This window comes from Ochlerotatus camptorhynchus, unplaced genomic scaffold (genome assembly GCF_037179485.1).
Source record: "Ochlerotatus camptorhynchus isolate MF236.1 unplaced genomic scaffold, CSIRO-AGI_Acam_v1.1 ptg000062l, whole genome shotgun sequence".
In the NCBI taxonomy this organism is placed as follows: Eukaryota; Metazoa; Arthropoda; class Insecta; order Diptera; family Culicidae; genus Ochlerotatus; species Ochlerotatus camptorhynchus.
Genome location: NW_027040552.1, coordinates 3160001 through 3177744, shown reverse-complemented (window position 1 = coordinate 3177744; position 17744 = coordinate 3160001). Strand labels below are relative to the sequence as shown.

At 43.9% G+C, this 17744-nt stretch overlaps 1 protein-coding gene across 8 annotated transcripts in view; it reads right to left on the bottom strand.

Annotated features, from left to right (window-relative positions):
• Positions 1 to 17744, bottom strand: part of LOC135717661 (solute carrier family 35 member F3) — a 272141-nt gene that overhangs the window by 82317 nt on the left and 172080 nt on the right. For 4 of the 8 annotated variants that reach the window (XR_010520328.1, XM_065239850.1, XM_065239853.1 and 1 more), the window contains exon 10: positions 16906 to 16975. The exons of the other annotated variants lie outside the window; for them this stretch is intronic. Coding sequence is in view for 3 of the 4 variants with exons in the window: in XM_065239850.1 (XP_065095922.1) it covers positions 16906 to 16975 (70 nt within the window). In the remaining variant the exon portion in view is untranslated. The remainder of the gene's footprint in view (positions 1 to 16905; positions 16976 to 17744) is intronic. 8 annotated transcript variants of the gene reach the window in all.

The window sequence follows — 17744 nt, the reverse complement described above, 5'->3', positions numbered from 1 at the left end:
GCTATCTTTTTTAATTGGATTTTCTTCAAAAAACTGGCATTTTTCAATTGTTAAAATCTCTAAAAAGAGCAAACCGATTTTCAAGTTTTTAATTCCATTTGAAAGATCATTATTTTGTTCATTTACGGTGGGAAAACTGCGAGAGCGATTTTTGTTTAAAGGATTTAATTTAATTTAAAAAAAATCATATTTTTATGCAAAAAACTGCCATAACTCTTCAAACAAAAGAGATAGTATCTTAACTGCTTCGGCAAAATTGTGCGCCATTAAAAGTTCTAAAAGTGTCTAGAACGAAATTTTTGCTAGAAATCAATGTATGAAAAGATAATTTAAGATAGCCTTTATTCTATTGTTTACGCTAGCTTATATTATAAACATCAAACATGGCCTACTGGGACTGTTTTACAAACCATACCTTCCACATCACTGACCACCTTCATGGACTTCTTTACACTATCTGCGTCTCGAAAGCCACAATTTGTTGCACTGGTTGCCACAACAAACACTAACTCCGCATAAGGAACTTCTATGCTTTTCTATGCTTTGATCTCGTACTTGAGGTCTCGAAAGATTTGTGTGGTCGTCCTTTTCCAGCTTTCGGTTCTGCTAATTTGCTTACAGTTTCACACCTACTCAGCCAAACCTTGTTATGCACAAAGAACCGTTTTCTGTTTCGACAACTCTTTGTCCACAATCTTGCAAATTTAAGTGTGAACATGCGAATTTTCTTTTTTAATTCTGACGCATTGATTTTCCTGTCTTGGAACTTGTTAACCACAAACTGAAATAGAGCTGCTGAGGAACCATTCTTTGTAAGCTATTCTGCCAGAACACGGTTAGCGATTTTCAAACCTGTTGTTTTTTTGTTTTTATTTTAATATAACAGATAATTAAGAAATTCCAGTAACTTACCACCAGCCATAGCGATTTTATTTCTAGGATTCATTCACATATAGTGATTTCAAGTATCACTTAGAAAATTTGGAAAATATTTTTTTTGATTCCGTTCTTTCAAGTAACAAACACGTGCGATGTTTCCCTTTTTATACAGCAGGACGAACTAAAGTGACTGCGTATTGTGTTCTCTTTCTAGTACTCGTTTTGAGCACGTGGCTAATCAAAGAAGGCTTTGCCGTTGCGTAGCGCACGTATAATGAATCAATTTTGCTTGACGGTTTCAAAGATACCATAGCTTGCTATTATCACTGCTTTATATTGACGCTAAGATTCAAATATACTGTGGTATGCTTTGGAATAATCTGTCAAAACCAGGGGGAACGACACTCATTTGGATGCATTTTTTCACTTTAATCATTACTTGGGATTTTCGGGGAAAACATAATTGATGGGATTTTTTTAAGTGTGTCGTCTTGACGAAAAAGAGCAAGGATAGAAAAAAATAAATTGGAATGGATCATGGGATGGAATGGATGTGAGCGGTGTAAAAAAATTTCAGAGGGATACGAGTCTGAACGCGAAGAGGATAAGTCTGAAGTGCGTTTTGAATTGGTCGTATGTGATAAACGTAAACAAATTGACGTTTTAATGCTACCAGAAACTACTTTGCTTACTTTTCCTAATATAAAAATTTGGACCCGTACTGTTTAATTTTCTCATCAAAAAACTACTATGTATGTATAAATGATTGATTTGGTCAAAATTATAGCTTAAAAAAAGCTGTAGGTAGTTAAATTTTCTTTGAGAATATGTCCAGCAACAAAATGTGTTTTCCATGATTGTATTAAATAACAAATAATAATTTTGAATGATTTATTGTCAGATTTGGTGGCTGTCAGACTTGCCCGTTTCTATAAAGGTGCAGCGGAAGAAAAACAAGTGTTTAATTAAATACTCTCCGTAAAGTAAGAAGGTACGGCTGGTGGCGATGGATCACTAGGTTCCGGTTAATATTCCAGCTCTATTTGGACGGGAATTCGATTCGCAAAATTCGCGCACAGAAATTCCATCAGCCAGCGGGCGGCTTCCTTCTCCCATCTCATGACCAACCCCAGCCAAGAGTACAACCTGGGCCGAGTAGAAAAAATGAATTCTTAAGGGCCCAAACGCAATGTGGGCGGAAGCGGAACGGAAACGGAAAGTTTGACAGTTGTCACTAATGACATCAAGATGCCTAACCGAAGTCGATTTGGTTCTAACTTGTTTTCAATCCGACAAGTAGGCTTACTCAGATCGGGCTTTTCCGCTGCCGCTGCCGTTCCGTTTCCGCTGTCATTGCGCTTGGGCCTTTATTCCACCTGTTCGACGAAGGCGGTTCCATTGTCCGGGGAGGCTTTTCCCGGGGCTAGGATCAGCAGTTTGGCACCTTCCAAGCTACTATACACCGACACCTGGTTGCTCTTCTCCGTCGGATTCAATGGTTTTAAGCCCGGAAAGTGGATGTGCGTTGCCGTCTCCTCCATGATGGGCTTGATGCTTTTGTCCCCGTGACCGATTATGAACGAGTGGTCCATCGTTTATTTTAATGGGATCGTTGAAAACTGACACCGATTATGGCAAAGTGCTTTGCGGTCGACCTAAAAACTGAGAGAAGCTGCACGGCTTGCTTGATAATTTGTGTACATGCAGAAGGGATAAGTTGGGAATAGAAAGAATAGATGTGATGGATTGAAATTTTGTGCACGTTGAAAATTTTATGAGAGATTTGGGTAAAAATGGGATAATCTTAAAGTGTCGTTCCCCCTGGTCAAAACCTTACCTAAAAATCACTTTTTCACAATTTTCTTTTCATACATTGATTTCTTGCAAAAATTTTGTTGTAGACACTTTTAGAACTTTTGATGGCGCTCAGTTTTGCCGAATCAATTAAGATATTATCTCCTTTGTTTGAAGAGTTATGGCAGTTTTTTGCATAAAAATAGGATTTTTCTAAATTAAATTAAATGTTTTAATCAAAAATCGCTCTCACAGTTTTTCCACCGTAAATGAACAAAATAATGATTTTTCAAATGAAATTAAAAACTTTAAAATCGGTTTGCTCCTTTTAGAGATATTGACAATTGAAAAATGCTAGTTTTTTGAAGAAAATCGCCTTTAACTTTCCAAGATAGCAACTTGGTTGCTTCAGCAAAAATATTTGCCATTGAAAGTTCTAAATGTTTCTTGAACATTTGTTTTCCGAGAAATGAACATATGAAAAGATATGCATAGAAAACCAAAATTTCAGGGGCCACCCTAACTTGCTTGTTTAAAAACATCATAACTCATGAACCATAAGAGATGGAAGTTTGGTGGCTTCAGCAAAGGTGCCGCAAATTGATTGTTCTGCAACTTTCTACAACATTGCACTGGTCTATCTCACATAATAAAAAAAATCACATAGTCAATTCACCAATTTTATGGACCACCCTAATTTCACTAACATAAAAAAATGGCCAAAAAATATGAATAAACTTTCCGGAAGACACCATATGCCAAAAATCTACGGTTTTACCGCAAACATTTTTGTCTTCGTAAGTACGGCTTTGGGACCATTGTGCATTGTGTGATCCTTCTCATTGTTCTTCATCAGCAGTTGTTTCAGTCGATGCGTCGTCGACTTTGAAAAGCAACCGTTTAGTGATGAGTGTTTGAGTGCTGACCACGTTTTGCGTCTATTGCTGCAATGGAAGCGCTCTGACCCTACGCCATACAATGAAACCATTGGAAGCAGCTCCAGTTCTGATGGAGGAGGCTTTTTGGATAGCGGAAGATAAGTGTTGTACCTTTTGACTATAGTTTTAAGATGTATAGTGACCAAGAATCCTCGGCTCTGTAAAGTTAATTCGTTTCAAATCAATAAACAACTTATCAAAACAGTGAACAAGGAAGATGTGCGAATGATGATGTGAAAGGTTCCGAAAAGTGTCCGGAAGTTTTTATGTAATTACGGTGAATAGTTGTGTTGTCTTTTTCCAACGTACAAAATGGTTTTTGTAATATTAAATCGATTAAATGCTCTTCAAACCTTGGAAAATGCTATTTTACTGCGTAGCTACTCAGATTTACCAACGGGTTGAAGCTAACGAGTTTAAATTGGCTCACTACTTGACTAGCCTATTGATCCCAAGTACATCTATAAGCGTCCCCATTCTTCCCGAAATTCTAGTACTACACTATGTTTGTTTTGATTCGCTATGAAAGTTGTCAAACTAAAATAAAAAGAGGGGTTCGTGAATTTTCCAATGTTTCGAGGAGTGCATCGATTAGCTTGCGACCGAAGATAGTACCAGAGCTGAGCCAAAAAGTTGAGCACATTTCCTCGGGATCTTCTGGTCTCAGAGTTACCTCTAAGTAAATCCTGTCCTGTCCTTGTTTTTTTTTTAATTCAGAGGAGTGGAACGACGTGCAAGTGTCTAGAATAAGATTCTAAAAGAAGATTCTGAAAAATAGCTTCGAAAAAAAACTAAGAAAAGAAGATTTTAAATGGTGTTTCTTTTGGATGCTAATTCCAGACGCTTGCCCGTCGCTTCGCTCCTATAATTAAAAAAAAAACCACGGGCAGGAGGTTTAAGGAGCATTTCATTGTTTTAATATTACTTTTCCATTGCTGTCGTAAAAAAAAACCACCATCTGTGTAATTTACCTTGAAGACCCACCTAATCCATAACAAATATCAATGTATGATCATAAAGATTCAACAGGAGTCTATACAATTTGGGCGTCGCTATGTGAAATCCACCTAGAATAGTGCTTGGGATAATGTGCTCTGCAGATCGGACTCGATTATTTGCAGTTGACTTTTTTCACTTCCATCACTGATTTCTAGCAAACAACCTTTCAATCACGCAATCACCATCATCGGACAGAGAGGACATCCCCCTATCTATTTCGGTAAAGTTGATTTGATTGACTGAGTTATTGTTTGCAGCAAACCGACAATGGGAGTGCGAAAAGTCAACTGCGGATAATCGTGTCCGAGCTGTATTTGAGAGTGAGTGGTCTAACACGTTTCACGATTCCACCTAATCCTATGTCAAGGGTCACCGGGTCTTGTTGACTGTTTTTTGCTCTACCATAAAAAAAAAACTATTTCTAAGAGTGATCATAAACGCTCAATCACACACATTCAAACTGGGTACTGAGGAGGGGTAGGGTGAATTAGGAAGTGTTGGAATTATCGATTGGAATCAGTTGGGGACACTTATCTAGAAGGTCGCATATTGTTTTTATTAGTTCAGCTGTTGACAGCCAGAATATTAGCAGTAGTAGTAATAGTAGTAGTAGTAGTAGAGTAGTAGTAGTAGTAGTAGTAGTAGTAATAGTAGTAGATAGCAGTAGTGGCCAATCAATCAAACTGATACGAACTAAAACCACAGTTAACCAAAGCGGAAATCATATAAATCAACATAATTGAATTAAAGGAAAAAAAACTCAATGTAAAATGACCAATGAACAAAAACAAAACTAGAAAAACGCCAATGTGCATTATACGTCAGAGCAAACGATTGAAGAACAAGGAATTGTGGTAACCGGTTGTACTGATAGCGATAGCCATAATGCTCGTAGGAGAGGTGACAAATCAAATTAAGAGGACAACTGTCGAAAATTTTCCACTAATGATGTTTTTTTTTTTGCATCTCTATTTTATGCTTACGATAGGAGTGACAGAAAATATCTAAATCTACCGACCAGTATTATTGTTTGATGAAAGGAAAAAAAAGGAGAATTAGAGGAAACAATACCTACGGTGTTGGCCTAGAGTTTAAGCCGGTTGTTTTTTTTTCGATCGAGGGGGCAATCCGGGAGTGTTTTTTGTTAATCTAATGGTATTCTAGGTAATTGAACGCCAGTATGGAACGTGAAGAGACCGAAGCCAATCGTAAATGCTAATATAGTCTATATAAAAAGAAGCTAATAGTTTGAAAGAAGGCCCTTAACTACAACAGAAAATTTGTACTGGAAAAAGAAATCAATTTTCTACTAGCCTATTAAAAAGATAGAAATATAGAACTCATTAAATATTGATTCTTTTCATTTGCAAACTAGGGTTGGTATCTGATATGACCATGTATGATAGGCTATTAAGTCTAAACATGAAAACATAGCCATGCACATGTTTGTCTCGAAGGGTCAAAATTGTTAGCTTAGAAGATTTTTTAAAGGAAGATTTTGTTTTCACTTTTTGTGTTTATCAATATTTGTGCCGATGGTATAATTTACATTGCTGTCGGTAAAGTTATGCCGAAGAACCCTGGGTTAAAGATCTTTAAGCTGGATGGATCGAATAGTAAGGTACAGTGCTGATAAAAATCATTTATTCTACACTCAACTTAGCTGACAATGACGACAACCTTAACAGATAGATCAACTACCTGCATGAATTTGAATTTTGAAATGAAAACATTCTCTTGATCAAGGCAACCTCTGATTTTTATAAAACATCCCTGAAGACCCAACAACCCAACAAAGTTCTTGCAATTTTCTTAAAGCTTATGGGGCAGTTTTGAAGTGATCATCTTCGAAGTACTGGGAACTTCCTTGATTATTATGAAACTACCAGAAAATCTCTAATCTTCTTTGAAGGTGTCCGGACCCGGACTTAAGTGCTCTCACAATATTCTTGTAATTAATGGATCATCAGCATTGAACCGCTCTGATCCTCGCTTTTTTTAATTTTTAAAAGTTCTCGAAACTTGCCTCTCACAATTTTCTAATATTCATGTTACTTCTCTTAAGCTTCCAAAATTTTCATGAACCTCTCGGTACTTTGCTCAAGTTTTAGGAAATTCCCCGAGTTTCTCGGAACTCTTTTAAAGTTTCAGCAATTTCATTTAAATTAATTGATATTTTCTGATGTTCTCAGATCTTTCCTTAGTTCTCTGAATTGCCCCGGAAAAATGGAATAGTCCTGAAACCCATTAAATTTCCCTAAAGAGCTTTGCATTTATGAAATTTCCAAAATATTTTTGATGTTTCCTTAGGTTTATTGGAGTTCTCTGCACTTTCTTGAAATTCCCGGGTTCTCGAATTTTAACAGAATTGAATGAAACTCGGTTAATAACTTACGGGGTAAGGTGGAGCGAAATTCCAAGGGAAGATTGAATAAACTTTAGGAAGTTAAAAAATCAACATATTGATGAACCTATTTATTCACTGAATAAAAGTGTTTCCCGATTCCCAGGAATTACCGGGATGATTCATCAGTTGTTTCTCAATTCGTGGGTAGCCAAAATCGTCGAGGTAATGGAAATATTAATCGAAAGAGCATGAAGCATAAGACGGCACTAAAAATAAGAGATATTCAAAAAAATAAAAGTCTCTCACAATGGTTTCCTCCAACAGTTCAGCGTGGACAGGCAATCATTTTGATTATTATAAAAGAAAAAATCGGTATAAATCGGTATAAAATCTAAAAAATCGGTATTCTGAGAAACCATATCTGCATATCGGCAGAGCAAATCGTCCACATATAGTACAACGTACAGCTCGTCTCTTTCTTCGCATCGTGTGTAGTCATGTGCGAGACCGCTTGAAACCCATCTTGACTAGTTCACTGTTGAATTTTTCATTCCAGCATCGTGGTGATTGCTTCAATCCATACAATGATTTCAGCAACTTGCAGATCATATTTGCTAGAGCCTGGTCGCTTCAGGAATATCCATATAGATATCCTCGTTCAAATCTTCATGCAAGAAGGCAGTTTTAACGTCCATCTGATGGAAATGGAACTGGTTGTGGACGCCTACAGCTAGCACAGTCCGGATGGTTGGTAACTTCGCCACCGGTGCATATGTATCCTCGAAGTCAACTCCATAACGCTGCAGGTAGCCCTTCGCTACTTCTCGGGCTTTATATCAAGCGGCCTGGCCATCTTCGTCTTCCTTCACACGGAATATCCACCTGGATTTCACGCAATTCGTCATCAACAGCCTCCAGCCATTTCATACGATCGCAGCGGGCTCCGATGTCACATTGAGGAGCATCTGTGGAATACGAGCCAGCAGAAGTTGCTCTGTAACCGGTGAAGAAATTTAACAACTTACCGGGGAGCTTGCGCTCCCGTTCGCTGCGCCTCAACATCGCTTGTCCTTCGGACTCGAGTTGTTCTAGTTGCGAAGGGAGCGCTCCGGTATCATCCGCCTCCAAAACGTCTGCATCATCAGCAATCGGAGTATTCTCACGTGACATCTCGTGGCTTCTCTTCAGGTTTTTTTTTTTTTTTTAATTCTTTATTTAAGAGATTTTTAGCCTTAGGCTAGTTCATCTCTATTTCTCTTCAGGTGACGGTTCCATTGAATCACGAACGACTTCCCCCTCTTGCTCGTACGGTACTACAACGAGTGGTGTATCTGCTTGATTTTCAGGATTAGCTTTGTAGGGAAAGCAGGTTTCATGAACCTTCACGTCACGAGCAATCATAATTATTCTTGACTTCTTGTCCCACAGTCGGTAGCCGTTTGGTGCATATCTGACCATGACGGTTTCATGACTCTTGGCATCCAATTTCTTTCGATGTTGGCTTGGAATCCAAGCGAACGCCTTGCATCCGAAAATTCGAAGTTTTTCTAGACTTGGCTTCTGACCGTACCAGCATTCAGCTGGTGGCATACTTCAACAATCATCAAAAAAGCTCAAAACTCCAAACCCCCAGAGAACAAGTCGCCGAGGAGGCGACCGCGAATCCATTCGCGAAGGGTGGTCTATCCAGATCTCCCCAACACAGTGATCCGAACAAACGGCCGAAATCTCCGCGCGACGCAGAGACAACGGCCGAGATCGGTGGACAGCCGGAGGAGCAGCCGAAGGACTGGCCCGGGCTAATCAGAGCCATGAATAGCTTTGGGCCCCTCCCTAGGTTGCTTGCAATCGCGGGACAGCTCGACGCCATCATAGAGTTCACGAGCACGAAGAGCAACATCGCGAAGGACCTTAAGCAGGCCTTGCGACAGCTCCGCGCCACCGTGAACGAGGCCCAGGACGACCACGAGCGGCTTAGGAAGCGACTAGAGGTCGCAGAGAGGGTGGAACAGAAGGAGCCGAAGTCTACCCAGACGGACGCCTTCAACTTCGCGGGCAACAACACGATGTCCAGCGAGGCCCTCCACTTTGCCGTTACGCAGGGACAGAAGCGCGATCGGCCCTCACCCTCGCCAGTAAAGGGCGCGGCACGCCCTAAGAGACGGAAAGTCTCTGCACAGGTAGAGTGCGTGGTGGTGGCCCATCAGTCCACTGCATCAGTGGACGTTCCGCAAAAGAGGGCTGGAATAGCCAATAGAAACTCAGTTGAGAAAAGTAGCGGCTCCAAGCAGGGCGGTAAGAAGGGCGCCCCCCCGAAACCCCCGAAACCCCCGGACAAAACTGCCCCCAAGAGCAGTGCTGCCCGGAACAGGAACAAGATGAAGGGCGAGGCTCTCATCTTCAAGACGGAAGCGTCGAAATACGCGGAAGTCTTGAAGAAAATGAGAACGGACGAGCATCTTGCGGAGATGGGCAGCAACGTGAGAAGCATCAGGCGCACTCGTACAGGCGAGATGCTCCTGGTGCTCAAGCGTGGTGCTAAAGACCAGGGACCAACCTACCAGAAACTGGCAAAGGAGGTCGTTGGTAATGGGGAGCAGGTGAAGTCGCTAGGCTCGACGATCACCATCCAGGTCAAGGACCTGGTCGAAGTGACGGAGGTGACCGAGATAGTCACGGCGCTCCGGGAACAGTGTCAAGTCGAGGTACTGCAAACAGCGATTACCTTGGAGAAGGGACTGTTTTCCACCCAAGTGGCTACCGTCAGGCTCTCGGCAGCTGAGGCCAGAAAGGCGATAGCCGCAGGGAGGGTGCGAGTGGGCTGGTCGGTTTGCCCCGTGAGTATTCCCCGGCCGGTTACGGCTTGCTTTAGGTGCTTCGGTCAGGGCCATGTGGCCCGTGTCTGTAAGAATACCGACAGGAGCAAGCTTTGCAGATGGTGCGGCTCGGAGGGCCATAAGGCGCGAGGTTGCCAAAAGCCGCCGAGGTTCACTATGTGCGCGGAGAAGGGGAATACCCCTACCAACCACATGGCAGGTGGCCCACGCTGCCCAGGGGCCAAGAGCAATGCTGCTCCGGCAAAGAGCAATGCTCAGCCATGTTCAAGGTAGCGCAGTTGAACCTGAACCACTGTTCGGCTGCCCAGGAACTGCTGTGGCAATCGGCAGTGGAATGGGGAGCGGATGTCGCAATCATCTCCGATCCGTACCACGTCCCAACCGGCAACGGGAATTGGGTCACGGACGCGTCGGGGATGGCGGCGATATGCACGATGGGGAGCTTCCCCATTCAGGAGGTAGTCGTGTCCAACTCGAGCGAGGGATTCGTGATCGCTAGGGTTAATGGAGTATATTTAAGTAGCTGCTATGCTCCGCCCAGGTGGTCTATCTAGCAATTCTCGCAGATGGTGGACAGACTCACTGCGGTACTTGTCGGACTAAGACCGGTGGTTATTGCGGGCGAGTTTAACGCATGGGCGGTGGAGTGGGGCAGCCACCACACCAACCAGAGAGGATGCATCCTACTGGAGGCAATGGCCAAGCTAGACGTTGTACTATCCAACACCGGCTCGGTCAGTACCTACAAAAGGAATGGTGCAGAATCCGTCATCGACGTGACATACTGCAGCCCGAATTTGGAGGGCAACCTACACTGGAGGGTCGATGAGGGTTACACCCATAGTGACCATCAGGCGATTCGGTACAGTGTGGAGCCAGGTGAGAGGCGAGTGGCAGGAGGAAATCCTTCCTGCGCTCGAGGCTGGCGGACGTCGTTCTTCGAGGAAGAGGTCTTCGGCGAAGCACTGAGGCGGGAGTGAATAACCCCGGATCTGACGGGGTAAGAACTGGTAGCAGCACAGACAAGGCCGTGAGATACAACCATGCCTAGGAAAGCCTATCCCAGGCATGGCCATAGACCGGTGTACTGGTGGAGCGAGTCGATTGCTATCCTCAGGGCGTCTTGCCTCCAGGTGAGAAGGAGGATGCAACGAGCTCGTACGACTGAATCTCGGGAGGAACGCCGTGTCGCTCTTCGAGCGGCTAAGGCGACCCTCAATAAAGAGATCGCCAGACGCAAGCGTGCGTGCTTTGACAGCTTATGCCAAAGCGCCAACATGAACCCATGGGGGGATGCCTGCAAAGTGGTCATGGCAAAGACCCGCGGCGTGACGGCACCCCCGGAGAGATCACCAGCGGTACTGGCTCCGATCGTTGGGTTCCTGTTCCCGCGTAGGGACGTAGACTCCTGGCCGCGGATCAGGGAGAAGTGTCTAGAGTGACGAACAGTGAACTTGGCGGTATTGCCAAGTCGCTGGTGGTGGGCAAGGCCCCGGGCCCAGATGGGATCCCGGTTGTGGCTCTGAGGGCGGCCGTTGCGGAAAATCCAGACATGTTCCGTTCTGTTTTTCAGACTTGTCTGGACGTAGGCATCTTCCCAGATGCGTGGAAGCGGCAGAAGCTGGTGCTGCTCCCGAAGCCAGGAAAACCCCCTGGGGACCCGTCAGCATACAGACCCACTGGGAAACTGCTTGAGAGGGTCATCCTCAACAGGTTGTCGGCTTACACCGAAGATGTAGACGGCCTGTCAAGCAGCCAGTATGGGTTCCGTAAGGGCAGATCCACGGTGGATGCCATCCGCGACGTCATCCAGACGGCAGAGGTGGTCCATCGGAAACGAAGAGGCATTCGTTACTGCGCGGTGCTAACCTTAGATGTGAAGAACGCGTTCAACAGCGCGTGCTGGGGGGCGATAGCCCACTCGCTACACCAGCTCCAAATTCCCGGAGGGCTGTATGAGATTCTGGAAAGCTACTTCCAGAATCGTGAATTGACGTACGACACAGAAGATGGCGAAAATGCGTTAGAGTCACCGTAGGAGTGCCACAGGGCTCCATCCTGGGCCCGGTGTTATGGAACGTCATGTACGATGGACTGTTGAGGATAAAATTCCCGGTAGGCTTGAAAATTGTAAGTTTTGCCGACGATGTCACGCTGGTAGTCTGCGAGGAATCCCTCGAGGAGGTAGAGCTGACAGCGGCTCACTGCGTCAGGCTTGTGGAGGAATGGATGAGGACCAGGAAACTGGAGCTCGCCCATCACAAGACGGAAGTGGTCGTAGTCAACAATCGCATGTCAGTACAGCATGCGACGTTGACAGTCGGTGGAAGCACAATTAGGTCTGTGCGCTCTCTGAAACCCTTGGGGGTTATGCTCGATGATAAGCTCAGCTTTGGCTGCAACGTCGAGTACGCCTGCAAGAGAGCGTCTATGGCTGTGGGGGCATTATCCCGTATGATGTCAAACAGCTCGGCAGTGAATGCCAGTAAGCGTAGGCTCCTCGCTGGGGTCGTAGTATCTATCCTCAGATACGGCTGCCCTGCGTGGGCTGCGGTACTGGATATTGACTGCCACAAGCAGAAATTAGAGAGCACTCACAGGCTAATGTGCATACCGCACTATCTCGAGAGAGGCCGTCTGTGTCATAGCAGGGATGATGCCAATCAGCCTTATCATTAAGGAGGATGTGGTGTGCTATGACGCGAGGACCGTACGAGGGGTGCGCAATAACGTGCGAGTTGTGTCGACCGCGAGATGGCAATCGGAGTGGGAAAACTCCACAAAGGGGAGGTGGACTTACCACTTGATGCCTTCCGTATCAAGCTGGGTCAACAGGCGCCATGAGGAAGTAAACTTCCACCTGACACAGTTCCTGTCAGGCCATGGCTGCTTTAGGAGCTACCTGCATATGTTCGGACATGTAAGTACTCCCATCTGCCCCACGTGTGCTGGTCTCGAGGAGACCACCGAACATGTTGTGTTCGCCTGTCCACGTTTCGAGCCAGTATCGAGCGCTATGCTAGCGATATGCGGAGCGGATAACATCGTTCCTAGGATGTGTGGTACCACCGAGAACTGGAGCGCGGTGGTGACTGCGGTCACCCACATAGTTTCGGTATTACAACGACAGTGGCGAGCCGAGCAGCAGCTACCTACTGCCCGACTAGATCGTTAGAGTATTGCTAGAGAGGCGCCATAGCGCTACAGCGGCCCCTCCCACGAAGTAATGCCTTCGGGCGGTTCCGGGAAGGTCAAGGTGAAATTCTCCCATCCCCACACCCTGAGTTCCTTCTCAGGTGTCTGTGAGCAGATTCCCCCCTGTAAAAAAAAAATACTTCTCGGCAGTGCTACAGTAGGACTTCTGTTCACCAGGTACACGGCAGTAATGACAGCTTCTGACCACATCTTTTTCGGGACTTGAGAATCGATTAACATCGTGTGGACCTTCTCAACAATGGTTCGGTTGAACCTCTCTGCAACGCCGTTTTGTTGAGGCGTGTAAGCAACGGTTGGTTCGATTTGGATACCTTTCTGTGAGTAAAAACGCTTTTGGTTGTTAGGAAGATACTCACGGCCTTGATCTATTGTTAGTTTCGAGATCTTGATGTTGAATTGCGCCGTTACCATTGCTTCGTATTCGCGGAATCGATCAAACACCTCCGATTTCCTCTTCATCAGCAACAACATTGCAAAATGGGTATGGTCGTCAATGAAGGAAACAAAATATTTCGAACCATCCCACGCAGTAGGTTCGATTGGTCCGCATACGTCCGAATGAATTCTTTTCAACGGCCTTGTTGCTCTCGGGCGTGTGCCGTTGAATGGTTCACGACATTGTTTCCCTTGCACGCACGCATCACAGAACGCCAGCTTGTCTGCTCTGAAATCAGCACCATCCACAAGATTGTTACTTATGATCGCTTTCACTCCCTGTTGACTCAGGTGTCCAAGCCTTCGGTGCCACAAATTGGTCGCTTCAGTTTGACACATATTTGCCGAAGACACTGAAATGTCTACCTCAATCTCGTACAGGTTACCTCTCAAGTTCGCAGTAGCAATGACTTCGTTGTTTTTCTTGAGAACCGCAACGGAACCGCAGAAAATTACCACAACGCCTGCCTTCACCAACTTTTTAACGGACATCAGGTTGTCGCGAAGCTCGGGGACATAGAGAACATCCTTCATGTTCAACGACGTGTTCTTGTTACTGCTTCTGACGATGGTTCCAACCGTTTTTGATACCAGTGTTTTTCCGTCCTTCGCTATTTGAATCACAATGGGTTGCTTCATCTTGCGAATTTCCGAGAATACTGCCAAATCATTCACTAGGTGGTCGCTTGAACCCGAATCGAGCTTGAATACCACCTTTCCACTTGGTGCCTTTTCAATCTTGCGACTTGCAATGAAACTTACTGCATTCCGTTGATCTGCCGAATTAGCTTCACCGCTTTTCTGCCGACAGTCCTTCTTCAAATGGCCACGTTTTCCACAATTGTGACACTTGCCTTGGAACTCCGTAGACTTGCGTTTCTTCTCTCCAGAAAATGCCGCAGCCTTGATCTCACCTGAGTCTTCATGACGTTCGGTTCTTTTCAGCTCTTCCGCCAATAACCGTTGCTTCACGATCTCCAAACTCAACTCTTCCTCAGGAATGTTTTCCAAGGTCGTCACCAAGGGGTCATACGCATCCGGTAGAGCCTGGAACAGCGAAATGACCAAATCAGCTTCCTCGACCTTCGCCCCAGCGGTTTTCAGCTGCCGGAGCGAGTCTTTGAACACCAGCAAGTGCGCTCTCATCGAATCACCATCTCTCAACTTCAGACGGTTCAAATGCTTTCTCACCAGGTTTTGAGTGCTAATTGACCGCTTGGCAAAGGTGTTCTCGAGCGCCTTCCACATGTCCTTGACCGTCTTCTTCTCGCAGACGAATGCCAAACATTCATTCGCCAGGAAACTGACAATATATGACTTGGCCTTCCGGTCTGCCCCTTCAAATTTTACCTTTTCAGCTGCTACTGCCGGTGCTTCTTCAGTTAAAGTGTTCAATACTCCCACGGAATCCAGGAACATCTTGACTCTGAAGCTCCAGTGCTGAAATCCGGAACCACCGTTGAACTGCGGAATACCGCACACAGCTTCTCTCGTAGAGGTGCCCATAACCTTTTATGAGTGAAAGCGGAGCTCTGCCAATTAACGTGTGGTTTATTTGAAGGACAGTTTGATAATGGAACAGAAAAATGAAAAGTCAAATAAGCAGGACTACTGAGATTGAATTAAACGATTGCTTCTGGCTTCCAGCTTCCTTCGATATCAGCTGCTTGTACGGAGGATTCTGTTTCCCTCCTCGAGGAGATAGATCCATTCGTTACCAGATGTTTTTGCCAAGTACAGGCTGTGTCGGCCGGCGTCGAGAGCAGGATACCTGAAACTACCTGGATGTAGCCGTTGTAAACCGGTGCAAGGACTTGCAACAGTTTGTCCTTGGCCATTGCGGTGAGCTCCGGACCGTAGAGTAGACGGTTGTCAATAACTGCTTTGGTTACATGCAGCCGGATAGCTCGGTTGTTGGTGCGGTGCGGCATGGAGATTGTTTTGATTAGGTTTATGCGGGTCTTGCAACTATCCTTAACGCTGTGGAAGTGTTGCGTGATGGTAAAGTGTCGATCAACTAGAACGCCCAAGATGCGTATCGTTTTTTTTTTTTCAGGGAGATCGGTTGATCCCCGATCTTGATAGAAGTGCCGCCGACTCGGTAACCGGAAGCGCAGACGTGACAGCGGATACTCTTTGCTGCTGAGAATTAGAACCCGGCTGAGGCCGCCCATTTGGCAACTGCCGATACAGCTACTTGTGCTTGGATGCGGGTCCTTGCGATGGTGCGTCCGGTAATTGTGAAAATCAGACGCGATTCTCAAAAGCAAAATAATGAAATTCAGGTTGAGAAAAATGATTACTTTGAATATTGTCAACCCCAGAACCGAAAACCTCCATATTATCATCAATTCAGCATGAGGCAATGACTATCCATCGATCTGTGCGTAAAAACCAACACAGTACGTTCTATAGCGCTATTTTTGTGTAAAATGAAAATAATCATTTTGCATTTGATCCTCAAAATCATCCCCACCAAGATGAAGACGAATATTAATATTGACAACAACACAGGCGATAATAACATCCAACCGCTAATGAACAAAAACAAATGTGGACTTCGATACTCAGAGGTTGCCTTGATCAAGAGAATGTTTTTATGACAAAATTTAAATGCACGCAGGTAGTTGGTCTATCTGTTAAGGTTGTCTTCATTTTCAGAAGAAAGCCACTGACTGTGGTCAACTTGTATTATAAGTGCCTTCAGACATAGCTTTAAATTTACAGTGACAGCACTGCTCCAGGTGAAATTTAACTTGGCAAATGAAATTCTACTTATTCTAACTGTTAACTTTTGTTTTTCAACAATGAGACAATGATCTTCTTCGACTTATGCTAAATTAGTTTGCAAATGAAAGAGTCGTACGCTTTGTTAAAGTGATTATAAGTAAACTATGTAGCATATAAAAAAAAACAGTAAACAAATCAAACCTACATTAACTGATAGCTAGATCTTTCAACTTTAAGGGTAGCTTTTATGTGTGTCTACTAAATTACAGAAATGGTACATGTTGTAACGTTGAGTTCTGTCAGATCCTGCTCTGAGTGCATCCAATTTCAAGTTTCTATCATCTAAACAAAACTTTTTGTGAACAACATGTTTCGCTTGGTACGTTCGTGTAGAAAAAAATCTAGTCCTAAGATCAATTGAAGGAAAGATGAAAACAACTAAAGAAAGGAGATGAACGCCTAATTTGCTACACCACAGTTCTTACGTGTTACGGCGACCCGATGATGGCATAAATCGATTGAATTGCACAAAGTAAATAGGAGTTCAAATAGAGAAGATAGAAATAGCAATGGAATGGGTTCGGAAATGAAAATGGAAATCAAATCACAATACAGGATGAACTATATGCGGAGGAGCTTTGTTTAATCGGATTTCAATGTTCTAAGGTTTCGATTGAGGAAAAGAAAAGAGGAAATGAGATTTTGAAACTTGGTATGTTTTTTTTCCTACCGAATTTTCGTAATCATTGTCAGCGGAATCGCGACAACAACGGTTTCTTAGCAATGCACGACCAGTTTTTCTGTAATTTGTCAGGGGAACACAAACACAAATTTGAGTTGGTTTCATTTTTTGTTTTGTTTGGGGTAATGTAAACATTTGGGCTTATTCATGTTGTTTTTTTAAGAGAAAATCAAGATAGACTGTCTAGCATTCCAATAATAAAAAAAAACACGGCAAACAAAAAATTACAAGCTCCAAAAGCTTACTACGACCGATGTTCAATGTTTGACAAGCAAGTATAGATCATGTAGCAAGCGATCAAGGTTAACAAAACGATTCTTTTTCGGCTTGTACATTATGGTTTCCGTCGTTGGTTAGCTAATTAAGACTGGCAAAAATGAGAAACGAAATGCTTGAAGGAAGGTCATCCAAAAATCACATTCATCTATTGCTTTTTTTGTTGATACTCAATAAAGCAGAAGGCGAACAAAAGTAAAATGAAATGATTGTGAAATTATGAATTATTTTTCGTAACAAACTAGGAAGAGGAGAACGACCGTTGACTTCTTTTCAGGTAGGTTGCTTCTGGCGGTTCTCTTCAGTATTATCGTAATAAGGTAGAGAAGGCTAGGAAAAGAAGACGATAAATGTAACGAACAAACTCATTTTTGATCAAAACGGAACAAAAAGCGATAATTGGAGTTTGAAAAATTTGGAGTAATTAATTTCTGTTGAAAAGCGTCTATGCTATGGTGGCTCCAAGTGTTTTCGTATGACTGTTTGCCAAATTTGCAATAATTGGAGCATTATTGGTGGTCTGTATTTTGTATTGAACAGATCTCGATATC